The sequence below is a fragment of the Danio rerio genome, chromosome 16 (assembly GCF_049306965.1).
Source record: "Danio rerio strain Tuebingen ecotype United States chromosome 16, GRCz12tu, whole genome shotgun sequence".
In the NCBI taxonomy this organism is placed as follows: domain Eukaryota; kingdom Metazoa; phylum Chordata; class Actinopteri; order Cypriniformes; family Danionidae; genus Danio; species Danio rerio.
Genome location: NC_133191.1, coordinates 58022090 through 58047436, shown reverse-complemented (window position 1 = coordinate 58047436; position 25347 = coordinate 58022090). Strand labels below are relative to the sequence as shown.

Here is a 25347-nt window from a genome sequence, read left to right as displayed (position 1 = left end):
ATGGGTTGCTGCTGGAAGGGCATCCGCTGCGTAAAAATGTGCTGGATAAGTTGGTGGTTCATTCTGCTGTGGCGACCCCCAATTAATAAAGGGAGTAAGCCGACAAGAAAATGAATGAATGAATGAATGAATGATGTTTTCGTTCTATTTATTTATTTTATTTCTTTTGTTCTTTTTTTCTTTCTTTCATTCCTTTTTTCTACTTTCTTTCTTTTGTTTTCGTTATATTTTTATTTTCTTTCTTTCGTTCTTACTTTTTTTCTTTCTTTTTCAATTCCTTTTTTGTTTTTATTGTTTTTCTTTTAACTTTTTTTCATTTTCTTTCTTTCTGCTTTCTTTTGTTGTTTCTTTTTTTCTTTCTTGTTTTTTTCTCCTAGTTTCTTTTAATTTTCTTTCTTTCCTTCCTCCTCTGTTTTTCTCTTTCCCAATACAACGTCTAACTTTCTTTTCTTTTCATTTTATTAATCTTGACCAGTGGCCCAGGGGGGAGGGGCATTCTCATCATTTCCGAGTAATCTGATTGGACAACAACCTGCAGCATCATGAATATTCATGCCAGTCAAAAAGAACTGCACAATAATTACCTCAGCTTTGTTTATGGCTGTTATATGAACATTGACCCGTGTGTTTCTCCACTGAAACTCCTCCTGGAGCTCCAGTGAGTGTATGAGTGTGTGTTGGTGTGTGTCTCCAGATCCTCCAGCATGAGTAAAGACGTGCGTCCGTCGTGGGACAACCCCATGCAGTTTGTTCTGGCCTGTGTTTCTTATGCCGTGGGTCTCGGAAATGTCTGGCGTTTTCCATACCTCTGCCAAATGCATGGAGGAGGTAAGAAGATTAATGCTGCGCTGTTGTTTTTCTGAGAGCCGGAGAACAAACAACTGAACCACAGGAGGAAAAGAGTGTGTTCACTTGAGCTGAGAGTTACTGATAGCATTTTTGTGATGATGCCAAGTTTGTACAATTTTCTTTAATAATTTAATAATACTTGTATCGTAGACAATTATTTAACATTTAAATAAATAATATAGTAATAATAATAATAATATTGGTGTAAATAAATAATACAAAGGGGTGACACGGTGGCTCAGTGGTTAGCACTGTGGCCTCACAGCAAGAAGGTCGCTGTTTCGAGTCCCGGCTGGGGCAGTTGTCATTTCTGTGTGGAGTTTGCATGTTCTCCCCATGTTGGCGTGGGTTTCCTCCAGGTGCTTCGGTTTCCCCCTCATGAGCTATAGGGGAATTGATGAACTAAATTGGCCGCAGTGTGTGAGTGTGTGAATGAGTGTGTATGGGTGTTTCCTAGTACTGGGTTGCAGTTGGAAGGGCAAAACATATGCTGGATAAGTTGGCAGTTCATTCTGCTGTGGCGACCCCTGATGAATAAAGGGTCTAAGCTGAAGGAAAATGAATGTATATTTATAATAATTTATATAATTTTAATTTATCATTTCTATACTATGTTATGTATTTATATATAATTTGCATTAATTTAAATAGTATGTTTATTTATTTTATTTGAAGTAACATTTCAGTAAAGATTTCAACCAAAAATATTTTTTGTAGCTTAAAGTACATTATTATTATTATTATTATTATTTATTTATTTATTTATTTATTTATTTTTATTTTTTAATCTAAATATTTAAAATATAATTTATAAATCAAAATGTAATGTAATTAAAGTCAAAATATATTACTAATTGTATTTAATTTTAAATGGTTTAATTAAATTTTTTATATTGATTTTTATACTGAAAATTTAGCTATTATGATAATTTAATTATAATGATAAAAAACATCATTTATTTTCATTATGTATTTATATTAGGGTGACCCCTGATGAATAAAGGGACTAAGCCGAAGGAAAATGAATGAAATAAGATAAAATATTTAAAAATAAATTGTAATTTATACCATTTATGTATAAAATCTTTAATAGTCTATTTATAAACTATTTAATTCATTTAAAATGTATAATATAACATAAATTCTAAAATAAAATTATATATAATATATATATATGAATGTGTAAATATATAAATATTATATATATATATATATATATATATATATATATATATATATATATATATATATATATATATATAAATATATATATATACATATATATATAATTTAATTAATTATTATATTGTATTAGAATTCATTTATATAATTTTTCTTTTGATTAATTTATATCATTTTATAATTTATATGTTACATTATATATTATATATCATTTTTATAGTTGTCTATATAATTTTATTAGAGTTATTTTATCTCATGAAGTGAACTAAGAGAAAAAAGTACAATTATTTCCTTGGAAGCTATCTGAAGTGACATGTTTAAGTTTTTGTGTGTTTGTTTGTTTTGAAGTAACACTTAAGTAAAAAAGTTTTAAACAAAAAAAATTAATTGTAGCTTTCTGCTGTTTTCCATTCCTCTGCCAAATGCATGGAGGAGGTAAGAAGAGTGAGAAAAATTCATCGCCTTAAAAAATGACAAGTTGAGTTTACTTTAAAAAATTAAATGTTTCTGTCATAATTTAGACCTGTTACAGTCACTTTACTCTTCTTCAATTAACACTTGATTTCTATAATTATACATATAGTTAATTTACTTAATCATGTAAAGGCAATGGATTAATCACGTTCTCAACTAGTCGCTTTTACAGTGTTGGGCTGTTGTTTCTCTGAGAGCCGAAGAACAAACAACTGAAAGAAAATGAGAGAGAAAAGTGTGTGTTCACTTGACTTAAGGATTACTGAACGTCTTGCAAAAAAAAAAAAAAAAAGAAAACAATGAAACAGATGCTGTTGTTTTTTGTAATGATGCTATATTTGTATCATTTTCTTATTCTTATTTAATTTAATTATTACATTTTATGTGTATTCCTGGGCGGCTCGGTGGCTCAGTGGTCAGCGTTGTCGCCTCACAACAAGAGTCCCGGCTGGGTCAGTTGTCATTTCTGTGTGGAGTTTGCATGTTCTTCCTGCGTTCTCCCACAGTCCAAACACATGCGCTATAGGGAATTGATTAACTAAATTGGCTATAGTGTGTGAGTGTGAATGAGTGTGTATGGGTGTTTCCCAGTTCTGGGTTGCAGCTGGAATGGCATCCGCTGTGTAAAATACTGGATAAGTTGGCAGTTCATTCCACTGAGCTGTCCCCTGATTAATAAAGGGGCTAAGCTAAAGGAACATAAATGAATATATGTATTTATATAATTTTTTTAATTTAATTATTCCAAAAAGTTATACTGTTTTTATATTTGTTAGAAATTATTTTGCACTTTAGTGGCAATTTTTAAGCATTGAATAAATCATACTTTATAAATACAATATTTAAAACATGATGATTAATAAATTCCTTTGTTAAATCACTTAATTTAAAAAGACTTAACCATCTCTTATAGATATGCTTTCTAAGGAAAGAGCTAATTCTCATTTTGGTTAAATAAAAAAATACAAACACACAACAAAATTACCACCATTTAACTTGCACTCTGAGTTTGAGTACACTTTTTAAATTTGGTTACAGTTATGCTGCCTTTCAAAGGGTTAAAACAAACCAGAACATACAGTTGAGGTCAAAATTATGTGCCCCCTTTGAATTTTAATTCTTTTTTAAATATTTCTCAAATGATGTTGAACAGATTCAGGAAATGTTCACAGTAGGTCTGATAATATTTTTTCTTCTGGAGAAAGTCTTATTTGTTTTATTTCGGCTTGAATAAAAGCAGTTTTATTTTTTTTAAAGCCATTTTAAGCTCAATATTATTAGCCCCCTTAAGCTATATTTTTCCCGATAGTCTCCAGAACAAACCACTGTTATACAATGACTTGCCTAATTACCCTAACTTTACCTTAATTAGCCTAGTTAAGCCTTTAAATGTCACTTAAAGCTGTATACTAGTGTCTTTAAGAATATCTAGTCTAATTTTATGTACTGTCATCATGGCAAAGATAAAATAAATCAGTTATTAGAGATGAGTTATTAAAACTATTATGATTAGAAATGTGTTAAAGAAATCTGCTCTCTGTTAAACTGAAATTGGGAAGGCGAACAGGGGGGCCAATAATTCTGACTTCAACGTGTCATAAATAAAGAAAATATCTTAATATCTCAGTAATAACCTAAATAACGGTGTATTCTAGATATGAATATGAATCTACAGTAAAGCTGATGCTAAAATAAGAGTGAGCTGAGAGAAAGTGTTTGTGTTTTTGCTCATTAAAGCGTCACTGAAGGTTTTATGGTGCGAGAGCTTCATTCAGATTCCCAACACACACACACAGACACACACACACACACACACACACAGCAGCTCTTGGAGTTAAACACACCATATTCCCTGTATTTCTGCATGTTAAGTGCTTCTGGTTATGCATTCAGAGCATCTTCGAGGATTTATTTTGAGCGTTTTCTGACCAGATCAAAGTCCAGATGTAAAGTTATGCGCAGTCAGAGCCTCAAACTATTCACAAGTCCTCATTATTACACACATAATCCTGCTTCTGTGCGGATTACAGAGAGTTCAGCCGACAAAACACTCACATATTTACACTCACACTGTAACAAAATATGCATAAATTAGCAGCTTTACGTGTTTCGTGATCATGTTTTTAATTTCCCCCATTTATTAATGCTTCTGAGTTGCATTATGGGATTTTGCTCTTTATTGCGCCAACTTTTACCTTTGAAAAGTAAAAAAAAGAAAGAGTCTGGTGTTAGTTTCGATTTCATGTTTATTCATTCATTCATTCATTTTCTTGTCGGCTTAGTCACTTTATTAATCTGGGGTCGCCACCGTGGAATGAACCGCAAACTTATCCAGCACGTTTTTATGCACAAACACACATTCACACACACACTCATACACTACGGACAATTTAGCCAACCCAATTCACCTGTACCGCATGTCTTTGGACTGTAGGGGAAACCGGAGCACCCGGAGGAAACCCACGCTAACGCAGGGAGATGTCATGTTTACTTAAAGACTAATAATGTGTGCTAGCAAAAAAAAAACACACACACACACATTGTACATCTAGATTTCATGCACTTTTTAATAACAAGACTGATTGTGTGGCGTAGCGTTGTGTTTGTGACTGTTTATTTGTGGTTGTGAATTGCATTATGGGATGTTGATCTCAGCCCTGTCCATTTGTGATGTTGAAAATTTAACTCTACAGTTTAACAAAGTGACTTTTATTGACATTTTAGTATTAATATGATGTATGAGAAACAATATCTACAGAAATAAGTCTGTTAAATTACAGAACATGTGCTGCAGTTTAAGGTGTTTGTACTGTCGAAAATGATGATGATGATGGTTGTGTTGATGTTGATGATGGCGGTGATGATGGTGGTAATGGTGATGATGATGGTAATGATGATGTTGATGGTGGTGAATATGGTGATGATTGTAATGATGATATTGGTGGATGATGACGATGATGATGGTGATAATGTTGATTATGGTGATGATGATGGTGGTGATGATGGTGATGATGATGATTTTGGTGATTATGATAGTGGCGTTGATTATGGTAATGATGATAATGATGATGATGGTGGTGATGATGGTGAAGATGGGGATGATGTAATGATGATGGTTCTGATGATGATGATGATGATGATGATGATGATGTTGGCGGTGGTGATAACGGTGATGATGACGATGGCAATTATGGTGGGGATGTTAATGATAGTGGTAGATGATGGTGATGGTGGTGATGATGAGGATGATGGTGATGTTGGCGGTGATGATGGTGGTGATAACAGTGATGATGATGATGATGATGGTAATGATGATGTTGATGGTGGTGAATATGGTGATGATTGTAATGATGATAGTGGTGGATGATGACGATGATGATGGTGATAATGTTGATTATGGTGATGATGATGGTGGTGATGATGGTGATGATGATGATTTTGGTGATTATGATAGTGGCGTTGATTATGGTAATGATGATAATGATGATGATGGTGGTGATGATGGTGAAGATGGGGATGATGTAATGATGATGGTTCTGATGATGATGATGATGATGATGATGATGATGTTGGCGGTGGTGATAACGGTGATGATGACGATGGCAATTATGGTGGGGATGTTAATGATAGTGGTAGATGATGGTGATGGTGGTGATGATGAGGATGATGGTGATGTTGACGGTGATGATGGTGGTGATAACAGTGATGATGATGATGATGGTAATGATGATGTTGATGGTGGTGAATATGGTGATGATTGTAATGATGATAGTGGTGGATGATGACGATGATGATGGTGATAATGTTGATTATGGTGATGATGATGGTGGTGATGATGGTAATGATGATGATTTTGGTGATTATGATAGTGGCGTTGATTATGGTAATGATGATAATGATGATGATGGTGGTGATGACGGTGAAGATGGGGATGATGTAATAATGATGGTTCTGATGATGATGATGATGATGATGTTGGCGGTGGTGATAACGGTGATGATGACGATGGCAATTATGGTGGGGATGTTAATGATAGTGGTAGATGATGGTGATGGTGGTGATGATGAGGATGATGGTGATGTTGGCGGTGATGATGGTGGTGATAACAGTTATGATGATGATGGTAATGATGGTGGTGATGTTAATGATAGAGGTAGATGATGGTGATGGTAGGGATGATGATGATGATGATAGTGGTAATGATGATGATGATGATGACGAGGATGATGTGATGGTGGTGGGGATAATGATGATAGTGATGACGGTGATGATGATGGCAGTGATGATGATAATGGTGATGATGGTGGCCAAATTAATGATGTAATGATGATGATGGTGGTGATGATGACGATGGTGATGATAATAGTGATTATGATGTTGGGGATGATGGTAATGATGGTGGTGATGATGATGATGGTGGCCAAATTAATGATGTAATGATGATGATGGTGGTGATGATGACAATGGTGATGATAATAGTGATTATGATGTTGAGAATGATGGTAATGATGGTGGTGATGACGGTAATGATGATGGCGGTGATGATGATGATGGTGATGATGGTGGCCAAATTAATGATGTAATGATGATGATGGTGGTGATGATGACGATGGTGATGATAATAGTGATTATGATATTGGGGATGATGGTAATGATGGCGGTGATGATGATGATGGTGATGATGGTGGCCAAATTAATGATGTAATGATGATGATGATGGTGGTGATGATGACGATGGTGATGATAATAGTGATTATGATATTGGGGATGATGGTAATGATGGCGGTGATGATGATGATGGTGATGATGGTGGCCAAATTAATGATGTAATGATGATGATGGTGGGGATGATGACGATGGTGATGATAATAGTGATTATGATGTTGGGGATGATGGTAATGATGGTGGTGGTGATGATGATGATGGTGATGATGGTGGCCAAATTAATGATGTAATGATGATGATGGTGGGGATGATGACGATGGTGATGATAATAGTGATTATGATGTTGGGGATGATGGTAATGATGGTGGTGGTGATGATGATGATGGTGATGATGGTGGCCAAATTAATGATGTAATGATGATGATGGTGGGGATGATGACGATGGTGATGATAATAGTGATTATGATGTTGGGGATGATGGTAATGATGGTGGTGGTGATGATGATGGTGATGATGGTGGCCAAATTAATGATGTAATGATGATGATGGTGGTGATGATGACAATGGTGATGATAATAGTGATTATGATGTTGGGAATGATGGTAATGATGGTGGTGATGACGGTAATGATGATGGCGGTGATGATGATGGCGGTGATGATGATGATGGTGATGATGGTGGCCAAATTAATGATGTAATGATGATGATGATGGTGGTGATGATGACGATGGTGGTGATAATAGTGATTATGATGTTGGGGATTATGGTAATGATGGTGGTGGTGATGATGATGGTGATGATGGTGGCCAAATTAATGATGTAATGATGATGATGGTGGGGATGATGACGATGGTGATGATAATAGTGATTATGATGTTGGGGATGATGGTAATGATGGTGGTGGTGATGATGATGGTGATGATGGTGGCCAAATTAATGATGTAATGATGATGATGGTGGGGATGATGACGATGGTGATGATAATAGTGATTATGATGTTGGGGATGATGGTAATGATGGTGGTGATGATGATGATGGTGATGATGGTGGCAAAATTAACGTTGTAATGATGTTGATAGTGGTGATGATGACGATGGTGATGATAATAGTGATTATGATGTTGGGGATGATGGTAATGATGGTGGTGGTGATGATGATGGTGATGATGGTGGCCAAATTAATGATGTAATGATGATGATGGTGGTGATGATGACGATGGTGATGATATTAGTGATTATGAAGTTGGGAATGATGGTAATGATGGTGGTGGTGATGATGATGATAATGATGATGGCGATGATGGTAATATTTAACAGCAGCCCAGACGATATATTAAATAAAAGTCAGTAAAAGCATAAATATGTGGAAAAAACATGAATCACAAATGACTAAACTTGGTCAATGTACAGATATTGATACTAACACAAAAAATATTTGAATTACCTGTGTACATGTGTTGTGTGTGTGCGCAGGTGGTTTTCTGATCCCGTACCTGCTCATGCTGCTGCTGGAGGGGATTCCTCTATTCTGCATGGAGCTCGCCATCGGGCAGAAGATGCGTCTGGGCAGCATCGGCGCCTGGAGCTCCATCAGCCCGTATCTGAGCGGCCTGGGTGAGTCTGGCAGTGTATGAAAACAGAGACAACAGATCAGCTCATGTGCACACACATACACACAAACGCATATATACAAACACACACAAACACTTACAAACACATATACACACATACAAACAAACACACACACACACAAACATGGACACATTCAAATGATGGTGATGATGGTTGTGATGGTGATGCTGATGGTCTGTGTTTCAGGTGTGGCCAGTGTGATCACTTCACTCTACCTCTGTCTGTATTACAACGTCATCAACGCCTGGAGCTTCTGGTACCTCTTCCACTCCTTCCAGGTCTGTGCACACATAAAATCTGCACGCTTCAGTGACTGACACAAGACATACTTATGTTAGTGATTAAAATCTAGAGTTAATTAAATGATTGTTTTTGCTTAAAAATATTAAATTATTATTTACTCTCTGTAGTGGTCGACATGCCCCGCCCCCTTCTTCTCATTGGCTTTTCATTTGATGCACTTGAGCTCAACCACTCTCACTGGCAGAGCTGTGAGAAAGCTAAACGCAATTGGCTGATTTTTTTAAAAGGGGGAGGAGCTACTCTGTGTCCCACCCTCTCTTCTTGTTGCAGTTGAGATTACGTCAAACATCGAATAAAAACGCACATTTCACAGCACTTCGAGACCTTCAAGAGCAGAGTTTTATTAAAGTAAGAGTTTTTCCTGTGTTTTTTCTCTGTTTGTTGTTCAGTCAGTGCTGCTGTGGGCTGAGTGTCCTGTGAACAGTAACCGGACGGGGTTTGTGGAGGAGTGTGCAGTGGCTTCACCCACGCAGTTCTTCTTCTACCGGGAGACGCTCAACATCTCATCCTCCATGGAGGAGACCGGCGGCGGGCTGCACATGGGCCAGGCGCTCTGTCTGGTGCTGGCCTGGGTCATCGTATACTTGTTCATCGTCAGAGGAGTCAAGTCCACTGGCGTGGTACTCACACACACACACACACACACACACACACACACACACACATACATACTCAAACACATGTAGAGATCCACATACAGAGACTTACACATATGCACACAGATAGACACATACAAACACATACACACACCTATATAGACACATACAGAAACACAGACACACACACATATACAGTGAGGTCAATAAGTATTTGATCACCTTGTGATTTCTTTAATATCTCCTACTTGGAAATCATAAAGGGATCTAGAATTTTCACCATTTCCACTGTGAGAATCTAAAAATAAAATTCAGAAATCACCTTGGATGATTTTTTAACAATTTATTTGTAAATTACTGTGTCAAATAAGTATTTGATCACTTGCTTTTCAGCCAGATTTCTTACCCTCAAAGACCTGTTATTTTCAACCCAGGCTCATTGTGGAAACGTAGTCCCGCGGACGTTTCTGGAGACCGCGGAATACGTCCCGGCGGGTACGTACGGCTGCAGTTTTTGTTTTTGCGAATCCGCGAGAGGCCGCTGTTGTGTGCTTTATCCCATCTCAGACACCTCTCCCGAGTGCAGTTTGCGCCCGCGCTGTTCTCGCGTGAACCCACCAGAGGCCGCTGTCTGACTGACCGGATGATTGACTGCGCGACCGGCTAATCGACTGACCCACCCTCCTCCTTCCCTGAACCCAACCAATTTTACCGATTGACCCGCCCGCCCGCTCGCTTCCCTAAACCAAAGCAACAATTTACAAAAGCTGTCCAGAAAAGCCCTGATTTTTTTTTTCTACCACGTTTTCGGATTTCACCGCGTTCTCTCCCTGTTACGAAACTCGTTCACTTAATTTTTGGGATTCTGTTTTTGTCTTACCTGATTGCTGGAACTGCTCTTCCCCTGACTCGAAAACGATTGCCGTGGTCAACTCCTCTCTGCATCTCAAGCCTGTCGACGTACACGGTGAGCTGAGTGGACAAACGGGTTGCAGCGGGGAAGCCCTCCACAAGGAGGTAAGCGGTCGGCCGGCAAGCGCAAAAGGGAACAGCGTCACACCGCCCCATAGCGTTCGCTTGAAAAAAAAAATGCAGCCGTACGTACCTCCCGGGGCGTATTCCACTGTCTCCAGAAACGTCCGCGGGACTACGTTTTAGAATGAGCTTGGGTTGGTTATTTAGCTTTTTAATAGTCCAGCTACACTCTGCTCATGATTGTAATTTAGTAGCACCTTTCTGAGGTCGTTAGCGGTCATAAAGACACTTGTGCACCCCACAATCAGTCAAAAGTCTAAGTAGCAACATGGGCAAACCGAAGAGCTGTCAAAAAACACAAGAGACAAAATTGTAGACCTTCACAAAGCTGGAAAGGGCTACGGGGCAATTGCCAAGCAGCTTGGTGAAAAAAGAACAACTGTTGCAGCAGCTGACAGAAAGTGGAAGAGGCTAATAATGACTGTCAATGTCCCTTCGACTGGGGGCCCATTGAAGGTCTCTCCTCGTGGGGTATCAATCATGCTAAGAATGGTCAAGAATCAGCCAGGAACTACACAGGAGGAGCTGGTCAATGTCGTTAAGAGAGCTGGGACCACCGTTTCCAAGGCTACTATCAGTAATACATTAAGACGTCATAGTTTAAAATCAGGCATCGCAAGGAAGGTTCCCCTGCTTAAGTCAGCCCATGTCAAGGCCCGTCTGAAGTTTGCCAGGGATTATCTGGATGATCAAGAGGAGTCATGGGAGAAAGTCCTGTGGTCGGATGAGATCAAAGTAGAACTTTTGGTCTTAACTCCATTCGCCGTGTTTGGAGGAGGAAGAATGATGAGTATTATCCCAATAATACCATCCATACAGTGAAGCATGGGGCTGGAAGCATCATACTCTGGGGGTGTTTATCTGCACACTGGACAGGATGACTGCACTGGATAAAAGAGAGGATGAACGGGGCCATGTGCTGTGAGATATTGGGCAAAAACTTTCTTCCCTTAGTCAGAGCATTAAAGATGGGTCGTGGCTGGGTCTTCCAACATGACAATGACCCAAAGCACACAACCAGTAAAACCAAGGAGTGGCTCTGCAAGAAGCATATCAAGGGTCTGGAATGGCCTAGCCAGTCTCCAAACCTAAATCCAATAGAAAATCTTTGGAGGGAGCTTAATCTCTGTGTTGCTCAGTGACAGCCCAAAACCAGAAGATCTTCTAGAGAAGATCTGTATGAAGAAGTGTGCCAGAATCCCTCCTGCAGTGTGTGCAAACCTGCTGAAGAACTACAGGAACCGTTTGACCTCTGTAATTGTTAACAAGGGCTTCTGTACCAAATGTTAAACATTTTTGACTCAAGCGATCAAATACTTATTTGACACAGTAACTTACAAATAAATTGTTTAAAAATTATACTATTTGATTTCCAGATTTTTATTTTTAGATTCTGTCTCTTACAGTGGAAATGCACCAATGCTAAAAATTGTAGACCCCTCCATGATTTCTAAGTAGGAGATATTGAAAAATCACAGGGGGATCAAATACTTAATTACCTCACTGTATGTATGTATGTGTGTGTGTGTGTGTGTGTGTGTGTGTGTGTGTCTGTGTGTGTATATATATATATATAGACACATACAGAAACACACTCACAGGCACACATATGGATACATACACATATATAGACACACACACACACACACATGCATACATACATAAACACACATACAAAGAGACACACACACCCACATACAGATACACACAAACACATGCATTCAGAGAGGAACACACACATACAGAGAAACAAATACACACACACACACACACAAAGAAACAAATACACACACACACATAGATACACATCCACAGACAAATATACACACATACACAGAGAAACACGTACAAACAGAAACATATACACACACACACACACACATACTCAACCACACATACAGATATATACACTAAAACACAGGCACACATAAATACTGTATACACACACACACACATACACAAATATTAGTTTAAATATGTCAAAGAATGTTTATTTATCGTCATAAAAACATATTTGTGCTCTTGGGTCATTGAATTATTACAAAAAAAGTGTGCATCATGTCTAAAGTCATCGAAATATTGTTATTATTATGACTATAATGTGGTTAAAGTAAGTGTGTCATGGTTTACTCTTTGTTGCTCAGGTTGTGTATTTCACCGCCACGTTTCCGTATGTGGTTCTGATCATCTACCTGATCCGCGGAGTGACTCTGCACGGGGCCTGGAACGGAGTCAAGTACATGTTCACACCTAAAGTGAGAAACAGCTCTGCTCATTACTGCTGGTTATTGGTTAGGTGTGAATAAAACGAGTGTGGGAAACAGCGTTACAGATATGAGGAGTCCCCATAAAGATAGCTGTACTAGTGTGTGTCTGTGTGTGTCAATTAATTTATGCAGGTATTATTTATTTAACCTTTATTTTGTTTGCGTTTATTGTGTAAACACTCACTCTGTTAGTTTATTTAATCATTGATTGATTAGCTTTAACAAACATAACAAATGTGTCTAATGTCATGGGTGTAACTGTAGAATAACCTGTGTGTTTCACACGTGCTGCTGATGATGTGACAATAAAAGTGATTTGATTTGTGTGTGTTCAGTTGGAGCAGCTGGCGAATCCTCAGACGTGGATAAACGCTGCGACTCAGATCTTCTTCTCTCTGGGTCTGGGCTTCGGCTCTCTGATCGCCTTCTCCAGCTATAATCATCATCATAATGACTTTGAGAAGCAGGCGATCGCAGTTTCACTCATAAACAGCGGCACGTCTATATTCGCCAGCGTCGTAACCTTCGCCATCTACGGCTTCAAAGCCACCTTCAACTACGAGAGCTGTCTGGAGCGGTGAGGACATCTGAGATGCACAAACACACTCCCTGCAAACATTAAACGGCTGATTTTACAACCTGAGCTTATTGTTAAGCTTGTTTCCTTTGAAGACTCATTCAGTGAACTGACGTCTGTGGAAACTATTATTCAATTATTTACAGAACTACACAGAGAGAAAATGATGTTCGTTATATTACTGTATACAGCCATCATGTTTTTTTTTCTGTATAGTGATAAGTAATAATAGAACCTCATCACATATATTTATTTCAGAAATGAAAAGAAGTATCTAATGTAACGGTAATGATATGATTAGGATGTGTTTTCTAATACCAGATTGTTTTCGGCTCAGATCAGACTGGTTTGTCAATGTTTTCTGTGGTTTGTGCTGCAGAAACAGGCTGCTGCTGCTTAACACATTCGATCTGTCGGAGGAGACCATCAGTGTTGAGAATGTGACGGCGTGGATCAGTCAACTGAACAGCACTCATCCTGACACCTTCAGCACCATCACTGACAAGATCCAGGACTGCAGTCTGGAGGCGGAACTGGACACTGTAAACGCACCACGCCAATCACCACCCCCAACCCCACTCCATCCCTCCATTACGCCGACACCCCACCCTCCACCCCCGCTCTTCACTTTCATCCGCAATCTACCACCACCCACCCTCCTCTTCACTTTCAGCTTGTCAGAGGGCTCGTGGCGGCCAGCGGCACCCCTGAACACATCACTACCCCACATCACTAACATCACTATCACATCACTATCATTACCACATACCCCTAATATGATTACCACATCACTATCACACCACCCTAACATCACTACCACACACCCCTAATATGACTACCACATAACTACCACAACAACCTAACGTCACTACCACACACCCCTATTATGAACACCACATCACTACTACACACCCCTAACATCACTACCACATCATTACCACACACCCCTAATATGACTACCACATCACTACAACACCACCCTAACATCACCACCACATACCCCTAATATGAATACCACATCACTACTACACACCCCTAACATTACTACCACATTACTACCACAACAACCTAACATCACTACCACACACCCCTAATATGACTACCACATCACTACCACAACAACCTAACGTCACTACCACACACCCCTAATATGAACACCACATCACTACTACACACCCCTAACATCACTACCACATCATTACCACACACCCCTAATATGACTACCACATCACTACCACAACAACCTAACGTCACTACCACACACCCCTAATATGAACACCACATCACTACTACACACCCCTAACATCACTACCACATCATTACCACACACCCCTAATATGACTACTACATCACTACAACACCACCCTAACATCACCACCACATACCCCTAATATGAATACCACATCACTACTACACACCCCTAACATTACTACCACATTACTATCATTACCATATCACTCACACACCCCTAATATCACTACCACATTGCTATCAATACCACATCACAACCACACAACCATAAAATCACTACCACACCACCCTAACATCACTGTCCAAATCAGTACCTACACTACCCTAACATCACTACCCACAGCACCATAACATCACTACCACATCATTATCATTACCATACCACCCTAAAATCACTATCCAAATCAGTACCTACACCACCCTAACATCACTACCACATCATTACCCACAGCACCATAACATCACTACCACATCACTATCACTAGCACACCACCCTAACATCACTACCACAACATTGCTCACCCCACCCTAACATCACTACTCACATCACACTAATATCACTGCCACATCAACACACACCACCCTAACATCACTACCACATTAACACACACACCACCATAACATCACTACTACATCAACACACACACCCCCCTTACATCACTACCAAATCAACACACACTCACCACTCTAGCACCACTACCACATCATTACATATGCCACCCTTACATTACTACCCACACCAGCCTAACATCACTACCACATAACTATCACTACCACACCACCCTAACATCACTATCCAAATCAGTACCTACACTACCCTAACATCACTACCACACCACTCTAATATCAATACCACATTAAAACTCACATCACACTAATATCACTGCCACATCAACACACCACCCTAACATCACAACCACATTAACACATACACACCACCCTAACATCACTACCACATCAACGCACACACACACCACCCTAACATCACTACCACATCATTACCCTCAGTACCATAACATCACTACCACATTATTATCACTACCACAAAACCCTAACATCACTATCTAAATCAGTACCTACACCACTCTAACATCACTACCACAACATTGCTCACCCCACCCTAGCATCACTACACACACTACAATAATATCACTACCACATCACTACCCACAGCCCCCTAACATCAGTACCGCATCATTACATACACCACCCTAACATTACTACCACATCACTACACAAACCACCCTAACCACACTACCACATCACTACCTACACCACCCTAACCACACTACCACATCACTACTTACACCACCCTAACATCACTACCACACCACTCTAATATCAATACCACATTAAAACTCACACCACACTAATATCACTGCCACATCAACACACACCACCCTAACATCACTACCACATTAACACACACACCACCCCAACATCACTACCACATCATTACATACGCCACCCTTACATCACTACCCACACCAGCCTAACGTCACTACCACATGACTATCACTACCACACTACCCTAACATCACTATTTAAATCAGTACCTACACCACCCTAACATCACTACCACAACATTGCTCACACCACCCTAACATCACTACACACACCACACTAACGTCACTACCACACCAACACACACCACCCTAATATCACAACCAAATCACTACCCAAACCACCCTAACATCACTACCCAAACCACCTTAATATCACTACAACATCACTACCACATCAACACACACCACCCCAACATCAATACCACAACACTACCCACACCATACTAACATCACTGCCACATCAACACACACCGCCATAACATTTCCACCACATCATTACATACACCACCCTAACATCACTACCACACCACTCTAACATCACTACCACCCTAATACTCACACCACACTAATATCACTATCACATCAACACACACAACCCTAAAAACACTACATCACTACCCACACCAGCCTAACATCACTACATCACAACCCATACCAGCCTAAAATCACTACCACATCATTACGAAAATCACAAACTACATCACCCAACACATCACTACCATATCACATCATTACCCACATCACCTTACACACCCCACCCTATCACATCACTACCTGCACCATTCTCTCTGCACACTATAGTTACCAAGTATTCGCACTTGTGTTTTTATTTTTGTCCCAAGTGTGTAGTTATACTTGTATATGGTGGTTGTTGTGTCTGCAGGCGGTGGAGGGCACAGGTCTGGCATTTATCGTGTACAGCGAGGCCATCAAAAACATGCCAGTTCCTCAGCTCTGGTCCGTGCTGTACTTCCTCATGCTGCTGCTGCTGGGAATGGGGAGCATGCTGGGAAACGTGACCGCCATCATCACACCACTGGCAGACATTAAAGTCCTGTCCAGAACACTGAGCAATGAAACCATCAACGGTGAGCATGTGTGTAGAGAAGGGGCTCACTTATAGTCTGAGCGAGTGTGTGTGTTTTCACTCTGGTTAGTGACTGTGTGTTTTGGTGATCCAGGTCTGGTCTGTCTGCTGTGTTTGCTGCTGGGTTTGGGCTTCACCAGCCCCTCTGGAAACTACTGGTTCACGATATTTAACGAGTATGCAGCAACTCTGTCTCTGCTCTTCATCGTCTTCATCGAAGTCATCAGCGTCTGCTACGTCTACGGCCTCAAAAGGTCAACAAATCTCACTCAAAATTCATGCTTGTGTAGTGAAATTAGCTCAGCTTATGAATATCAATGATCAATAATAACAAGTTATTATTAGTTATTAATATTCCGGCTTAACCTATTGTTAATTTGGCTAACCCACGGGAAACCTACAACAGTCGATACGTCATAAGAGCAAGAGCAAGCTCCTGATTGGTTAACGCGCATTTCGCGCCGCAGAATGTCTATTCGCGGGTTTGCATTGGCTCACTTACGCTTGACGCTCACTCACATGTTTGTGTGTAATTTGTGTTTTTCAGGTTTGAGAAGGACATCGAGGACATGCTGGGTCACCGTCCGCACTGGTACCTGAAGCTGATGTGGGCGCTGGTCAGTCCACTGCTGCTGCTCTGCCTCTTCATCTTCTACATCATCAACTACATACAGGGTGGAGCGCCAACATACCAGGCCTGGGACAAACACATGGTGAATAGCACAAAACTACTACACAAACAAACAAACTACACAATTACTGGAGAGATCAGACATTTATATATATAAACACACACACATACATACGCATACACACAATAACAATAAATCATTTCAAAATAAACATAATAACACTTAAACCCTTACCACATAAACAACTGATAAAAGCATCATTACCAAACACACAAATGCCAACACAACCACATAAACACCACCACAAAAACACCATCACCATCACAGCTACACAAACACAACTTCACAAACATTAACCACTCAAAAACAACCACATAAACACCACCACCACCACCATCACCACAACCACACAAACACAACCGAACAACAACCACATAAATACACCTAGCAAAACAGCATCAGAACTACACAAACACCACCACAACCACAAATACCAACTACAACTACACAAACACCAACCACACAAACACAATTACACAAACACCAACCACACACAAACACCAAACAAGCATCTGCACCAACCACACAAACACCAGTACTAAAAACAAACAAGCAGTAACCACACAAACACGAGCACCAAACACAAACACCAACCACACATTAACACCACACAAACATCTGCAACAACCATACAAACACCAATAATAATAACAAACAGTTGCCACACAAACACCAGCACCAAACACACAAATACAACCACACAAACACCAACCCCACAAAAACAATGACATAAACACCACCACAACCACACAAACATCAACCACACAAAACACCACCACATACCTCAAACACCAACCATAAACAAAGACCACAAAAATCACCAACACAAACACAGACCACACAACAACAAACACCAACTACAACTACACAAACACCAACCACACATAAACATAAACACCACACAAACATCTGCACCAACCACATACAAACACTAGTACTAATAACAAACAGTCACCACCCAAACACCAGCACCAAACACAAGCAAAAAACACAGAAACACAACCACACAAAAAACAACCCCACAAAAATGACATAAACCCACCACAACCACACAAACACCACCAAAACACTACCCACACCAACACAGCCACACAAATACTAACCACACAAACACCACCACAACCATACAATCACCAACCACAACTACACAAACACCAACCACACAAACACAACCCCCCAAACACTAACCATAAAAACAACAACAACACAAAAACTATTACAACCAAATAAACATTGAGAACATAAACACCACCACAACCTAACAAAACACTGACTGCACAAAAACAAATGCACAAACAACACAAACACAGACCACAAAAATTGCCTCAATAAACACCGACCACATAAACAAAACTACACAAACACCACCACCCAAACCACAAACCCAGACCACACAAACACAACTACAAAAACACCACCACAACCCCACAAACACCAACCACACAAAAACAACCATATAAACACAACCACACAAACATCACAACAAACACCATCACAACCACACAAACACCATCACTATACAATCACATTAACACCACCACATCTACAAAACCATCTCCACGACCACACAAAAACTGACCACATAAACAACATCACAACCACACAAAAACAAACATATAAACACAACCACACAAACATCACAACAAACACCATCACAACCACACAAACACCATCACTACACACTACACCATCACATTAACACCACCACATCTATAAAAACACCTCCACGACCACACAAAAACTGACCACATAAACACCATCACAACCACACAAAAACAACCATATAAACACAACCACACAAACATCACAACAAACACCATCACAACCACACAAACACCATCACTACACACTACGCCATCACATTAACAACACCACATCTACAAAAACACCTCCACAACCACACAAAAACTGACCACAAACACCATCACAACCACACAAAAACAACCATATAAACACAACCACACAAACATCACAACAAACACCATCACAACCACACAAACACCATCACTACACACTATGCCATCACATTAACAACACCACATCTACAAAAACACCTCCACGACCACACAAAAACTGACCACATCTACACCATCACAACCACACAATAACAACCATATAAACACAACCCCACAAACACCATCACAACCACACAAACACCATCACTACACCATCACATTAACACCACCACATCTACAAAACCATCTCCACGACCACACAAAAACTGACCACATAAACACCATCACAACCACACAAACACTAACCACACAAAAACAACCATATAAACACAACCACACAAACATCACAACAAACACCATTACAACCACACAAACACCATCACTACACCATTACATTAACACAACCACATCTATAAAACCATCTCCACTACCACACAAAAACTGACCACATAAACACCATCACAACCACACAAAAACAACCATATAAACACAACCACACAAACATCACAACAAACCATCACAACCACACAAACACCATCACTACACCATCACATTAACACCACCACATCTACAAAACCATCTCCACGACCACACAAAAACTGACCACATAAACACCATCACAACCACACAAACACCAACCACACAAAAACAACCATATAAACACAACCACACAAACATCACAACAAACACCATTACAACCACACAAACACCATCACTACACACTATGCCATCAGATTAACAACACCACATCTACAAAAACACCTCCACAACCACACAAAAACTGACCACATAAACACCATCACAACCACACAAACACCAGTGCCAAATGCACAAATAAAACCAATAAAATATTTACTGTATGAAATCAATTCAATGCCAAATTAAAACACTAAAACACATGTCAGAGTAGCACGAGCATTTCACTGTTACAGTAGTGATATTGTGCTGATATTTGTGTGTGTGTTGTTGTGTGTCAGGGTAAATCAGTGGTGAAGGAGTATCCGATATACGGACAGGTGTTCATCGCTCTGCTGCTGGTTTCATCACTCAGCTGCGTCCCCATCGCCGCTCTATATGCCTTCTGCAGGAGGAAAACAAGATCTGCTGTCCGAGAGGAGCACAGTAACACAAACACTGCAGAGTAACACAAACACCAACCACACAAACACTGCAGAGGAGCTCAAACACTGCTGAGGAACACAAACACCAACATAACTAAAAAAGAAAAAAATAAGTTGTGATTTCTAATTGACTTTGACTTGTATTTCATCACTGACATTACAACAAACATTATTTAAGATGTTCCTCATGTCCATATGTCCAATTTTAATTCTTGCAACACATTTCCGAAAATTTGTAACTTTGTAATGTTGCCATTCCTTTTCACATGCGATGTTTAGGGACTGGAATGATGAAGTGTTTCAGGTGTAACTTTGTCCCATTCTTCCTGCAAACAAGCTTTAAGGTGGACATCAGTACAGTACAACCGTCTTCGTTGTCGAATTTACCATTTCAAAATGCACCACACATTCTCTATTGGAGACAGGTCGGGTCTGCAGGCAGGCCATTCAAGTACCTGCATCCTCTTTCTTCGCAGCAGAACTTTGTATGTTGAGCAGAATGTGGTTTTGCATTCATTCATAAATTTTTCTTCGGCTTAGTCTTTATATCAGAGGTCACCGCAATGGAATGAACCGACAAATGTTTCAGCATATATTTTTTCAAAGCAGATGCCCTTCCAGCCATAATCAAGTATTGGGAAACATTCATACACACTCATTCACTATGGCCAATTTAGTTCATCAATTCCCCTATAGCGCATGTGTTTGGACTGTGGGGGAAACCGGAGCACCTGGAGGAAACCCACGCCAACACGGGGAGAACATGCAAACTCCACACAGAAATGCCAACTGACCCAGCCAGGACTCGAACCAGCAACCTTCTTGCTGTGAATCCACAGTGCTAACCCCTGAGCCACCGTGTCACCCTGGTTTTGCATTGTCTTGTTGAAATATGCATGAGCATCCCTGGACAAGAAGGCAGCATATTATGCTTCAAAATCTCTCTGTACTTTTCAGCGTTAATGGAGCATCACAAAAGTGCAGGTTACCTTCGCCAAGGGTACCGACACCATACCGTGACCCTGGCTTTTAGACTTGTGGCTGGTAGCACTCTGGATGATCCTTTTCTTCTTTTGTCCGGAGCACAAATTGTCTATTTCTCCCAAAAAAAAAACCTGAAATACTGAATCATCTGACTACAGTACAGGTCTCCACTGTGTGATGGTCCATCCCAGATGCCTCAGAGCCCAGAAAAGTCGACGGCGCTTCTGGACACTGTTAACATAGGGCTTTCTTTTGGCACAGTACAGTTTTCACTGTCATTTGTGGACGTAACTTTATATTGTGATACTTGACAAAGGTTTGCCGCAGGCTTATAGATGAAGAAGAATTCTTGATGCAGCGTCGCCTGAGGGGTCGTAGATCACGGTTCAGCTTAGGCCCCGTTTACACTAATACAATTTAGTTTGAAGTTTTGCTACAATTATGCCATCCGTCTACACTACACCGGACACAGAAATGGGAGTGTTGTTTGCTCTATTGTCTGTTTTAGATGCCATTGTGCAGTTATTCATTTGTTACGTTTAGTAACAACTCGACCTCGTCGTCTGTCCACAAAAGACCTCTCGTGCTTTCTTTGTAATCTCGTTCATTGTTCAACCGGCGTTTGTTGACTAACAATAACCAAATGCAGAGTGAGACGCATGCTTCCTGTTTATACTAGAACGCGCATGCCCAGAGTGCGCGAATGGTCACGTGATATACGTTTTTGGTGGCGTAGTGTGGACGGACATATGTTCAGAAATGCTAGGTGAAACGCTTGTGTGGACGCGGATCGTTTTTGATCTAAAACGCACTAGTGTAAACGGGGCCTTTCCAAAATTGGAAAACATGTTTATTTAGGAAAAAATAATAATAATCATGAGGAACACATTAAATAATGTTTGTCTTATTGTCTGCAACGAAATATGTCAGAGTAAATTTAAAATTCACTACTTTGTTTATTTGTGTTTTCCATACTGTTCCAACTTTTTCTGATTAGCGGTTTTAGGTTGTTTGTAGTTCTTATCGAGAATTAAGACGTTTAGATTTTCCTACTGGTTTATAATAATTGAGGATGTTTAGGAAAGGCCTTTATTTTTTACTACAGGAAAAAAACTATTTATCTATTACCTAACTACATGCATTTTTACAGAAGCACATAAATTACTGTAGGAGAAAATAATGTTTTGTAAATGTCAAATTACAACATTTTATAAGTGTATAAAACAATGAATGTACAGGGAGAAAAAACATCATCAAGGGCCAAAATATTCAGTTAGAGGATAATCATTCCTGTTAAACAACAGTATTAACATATTTTCTACATGTCTATTATATAAATATATATATATATATATATATATATATATATATATATATATATATATATGTGTGTGTGTATGTGTGTGTGTGTATGTATATTGGATGTATATATATATATATATATATATATATATATATATATATATATATATATATATATATAGTTAGCTCTGGGGAAAAATAAGAAATTGATATTTCTCGTCATCGATTAAATATGTGATATGATGAATGAAATGTTAATGTTTTATTGTATAAAGATCTGATCACTTTTTTAAAATATTGACAAATATTGTCACTTAGTTTTTTTGGCAAATGACAATTGGTCAGAATAACAAATGTTTTTATTTGTTGCGATTACCTTATTTCACCAAATTTTGATTTCTTAACTATAAATATTTATGTAAATAGTATATAACTCTATATAAACCCATGCAATATTTCCACAATTTCAATAATTTAGTAGCAGTATATATATATATATATACAGCCTCATAAGAGAAATGATCATAAATATCAGAAAAAATATTTTAATCTTTATATTCTGTGTTTTACAAAAGTCTCATTTCTTGAGATGAAGTATAATGTTTGGTAGCACTTAATATAGAAACATTCTTTTATACATACACACACACACTCACGGCCACTTTATTAGGTACACCTGTCTAACTGCTCATTCTGCAAGTTTCAAATCTGCCAATCACATGGCAGCAACTAGCACAATGTAGGCATGGTCCAGACTATCTGCTGCAGTACAAACCGAGCATCAGAATGGGGAACAAAGGGGATTTCACACAGGCTCACCAAAACTGGACAATAGAAGATTGGAGAAACGTTGCCTGCTCTGATAAGTCTCCATTTCTGCTGACACATTCAGATGCTCGGCTCAGAATTTCGCATCAACAATATAAAAACATGGATCAATCCTGCCTTGTATCAGTGGTTCAGGCTGGTGGTGTTGATGTAATGGTGTGGGGGAGATTTTCTTGGCACACTTTGGGTCCATTAGTACCAATTGAGCATCAACGCCACAGCCTACCTGAGTATTGCTGCTGACCATGTCCATCCCTTTATGAGCACAGTGTCTCCATCTTCTGATGGCTACTTCCAGCAGGATAACGCACCATGTCATAAAGCTCAATCATCTCAGACTGGTTTCTTGAACACGACAATAAGTTCACAGTACTCAAATGGCCTCCACAGTCACCAGAAATCAATCCAATAGAGCAGCTTTGGGATGTGGTGGAACGGGAGATTCACATTATGGATGTGCAGCCGACAAATCTGCAGCAACTGTGTGATGCTATCATGTCAATATGGAGCAAAATATTTCCAGTACCTTTTTCAATCTCTGCCATGAAGGATTGAGGCAGATCTGAAGGCAAAAGGGGTCCAACCCAGTACTAGTAAGGTGTACCTAATAAAGTGGCCAATAAGTGTATATGTATAACTAGAATTTATCATCTCGACATGTAATGTTTAGTTTAGATTTTTGTTCTCTTTTTCTCCCTTTAAATGAGTCTATTTTTGTAGAATGTCTGTAGTATTTATTTTATTGACAGGCTTTATAAAAACAAAATTATAAGCAATTAACTTCAAACAGACGTGAATGTAAGAAATGCATTCATGTGCATTAATAAGCATTTTTAGATTAGGATTTGTAGTTTTGTGAAATGTATAAAGTGATTTAATACAGTTTATATGCTGTTAACAGTTGATACAGATTTTCTATGCAGTGTTTTCATATCTGTTTGTAAACTAACATTAATACCTGCACCCTATTAAAGTCGAGCTGAAATATGGTGTCAGCAGTAGTGTGTTATTTCTGAAGTGTGAAGATGAAAACTTTTAATTTTAAAGTAATCATAACTCACTACAATTGTATTAAAATAAAAAAGGAAAATGCTTTTTGAAATAAAATGAAAGGAAACACAAACTAAAAGTAATATTTATAACTAATACACATTTAAATGAGATGTTATTTTAACATTTTAAAATATAATATTTACTAATAA

The 25347-nt window shown here is 39.1% G+C and overlaps 1 protein-coding gene across 3 annotated transcripts; it reads left to right on the top strand.

The window, feature by feature from the left end:
* The first annotated feature begins 14 nt into the window (after positions 1-14).
* Positions 15-25135, top strand: slc6a20 (solute carrier family 6 member 20). 3 transcript variants are annotated; one of them, XR_012391763.1, is made up of 12 exons: positions 15-828; positions 8643-8783; positions 8988-9079; positions 9494-9724; positions 12880-12990; positions 13338-13579; positions 13959-14121; positions 17060-17264; positions 17358-17517; positions 17811-17976; positions 20888-21688; positions 23964-25135. XR_012391763.1 is itself a non-coding variant. In XM_073925561.1 (11 exons), exons 1-11 carry the CDS (start codon positions 705-707, stop codon positions 21053-21055), a joined length of 1803 nt encoding a protein of 600 aa, XP_073781662.1. In that variant the 5' UTR covers positions 15-704; the 3' UTR covers positions 21056-21779. The 3 variants fall into 3 exon arrangements, 2 of the variants coding, with proteins under 2 accessions (XP_073781662.1, XP_073781663.1); XM_073925561.1 differs by lacking the exon at positions 23964-25135 and having other exon boundaries at positions 20888-21779; XM_073925562.1 differs by lacking the exons at positions 15-828; positions 23964-25135 and adding an exon at positions 2439-2466 and having other exon boundaries at positions 20888-21779.
* The last annotated feature ends 212 nt before the right edge of the window (positions 25136-25347 follow it).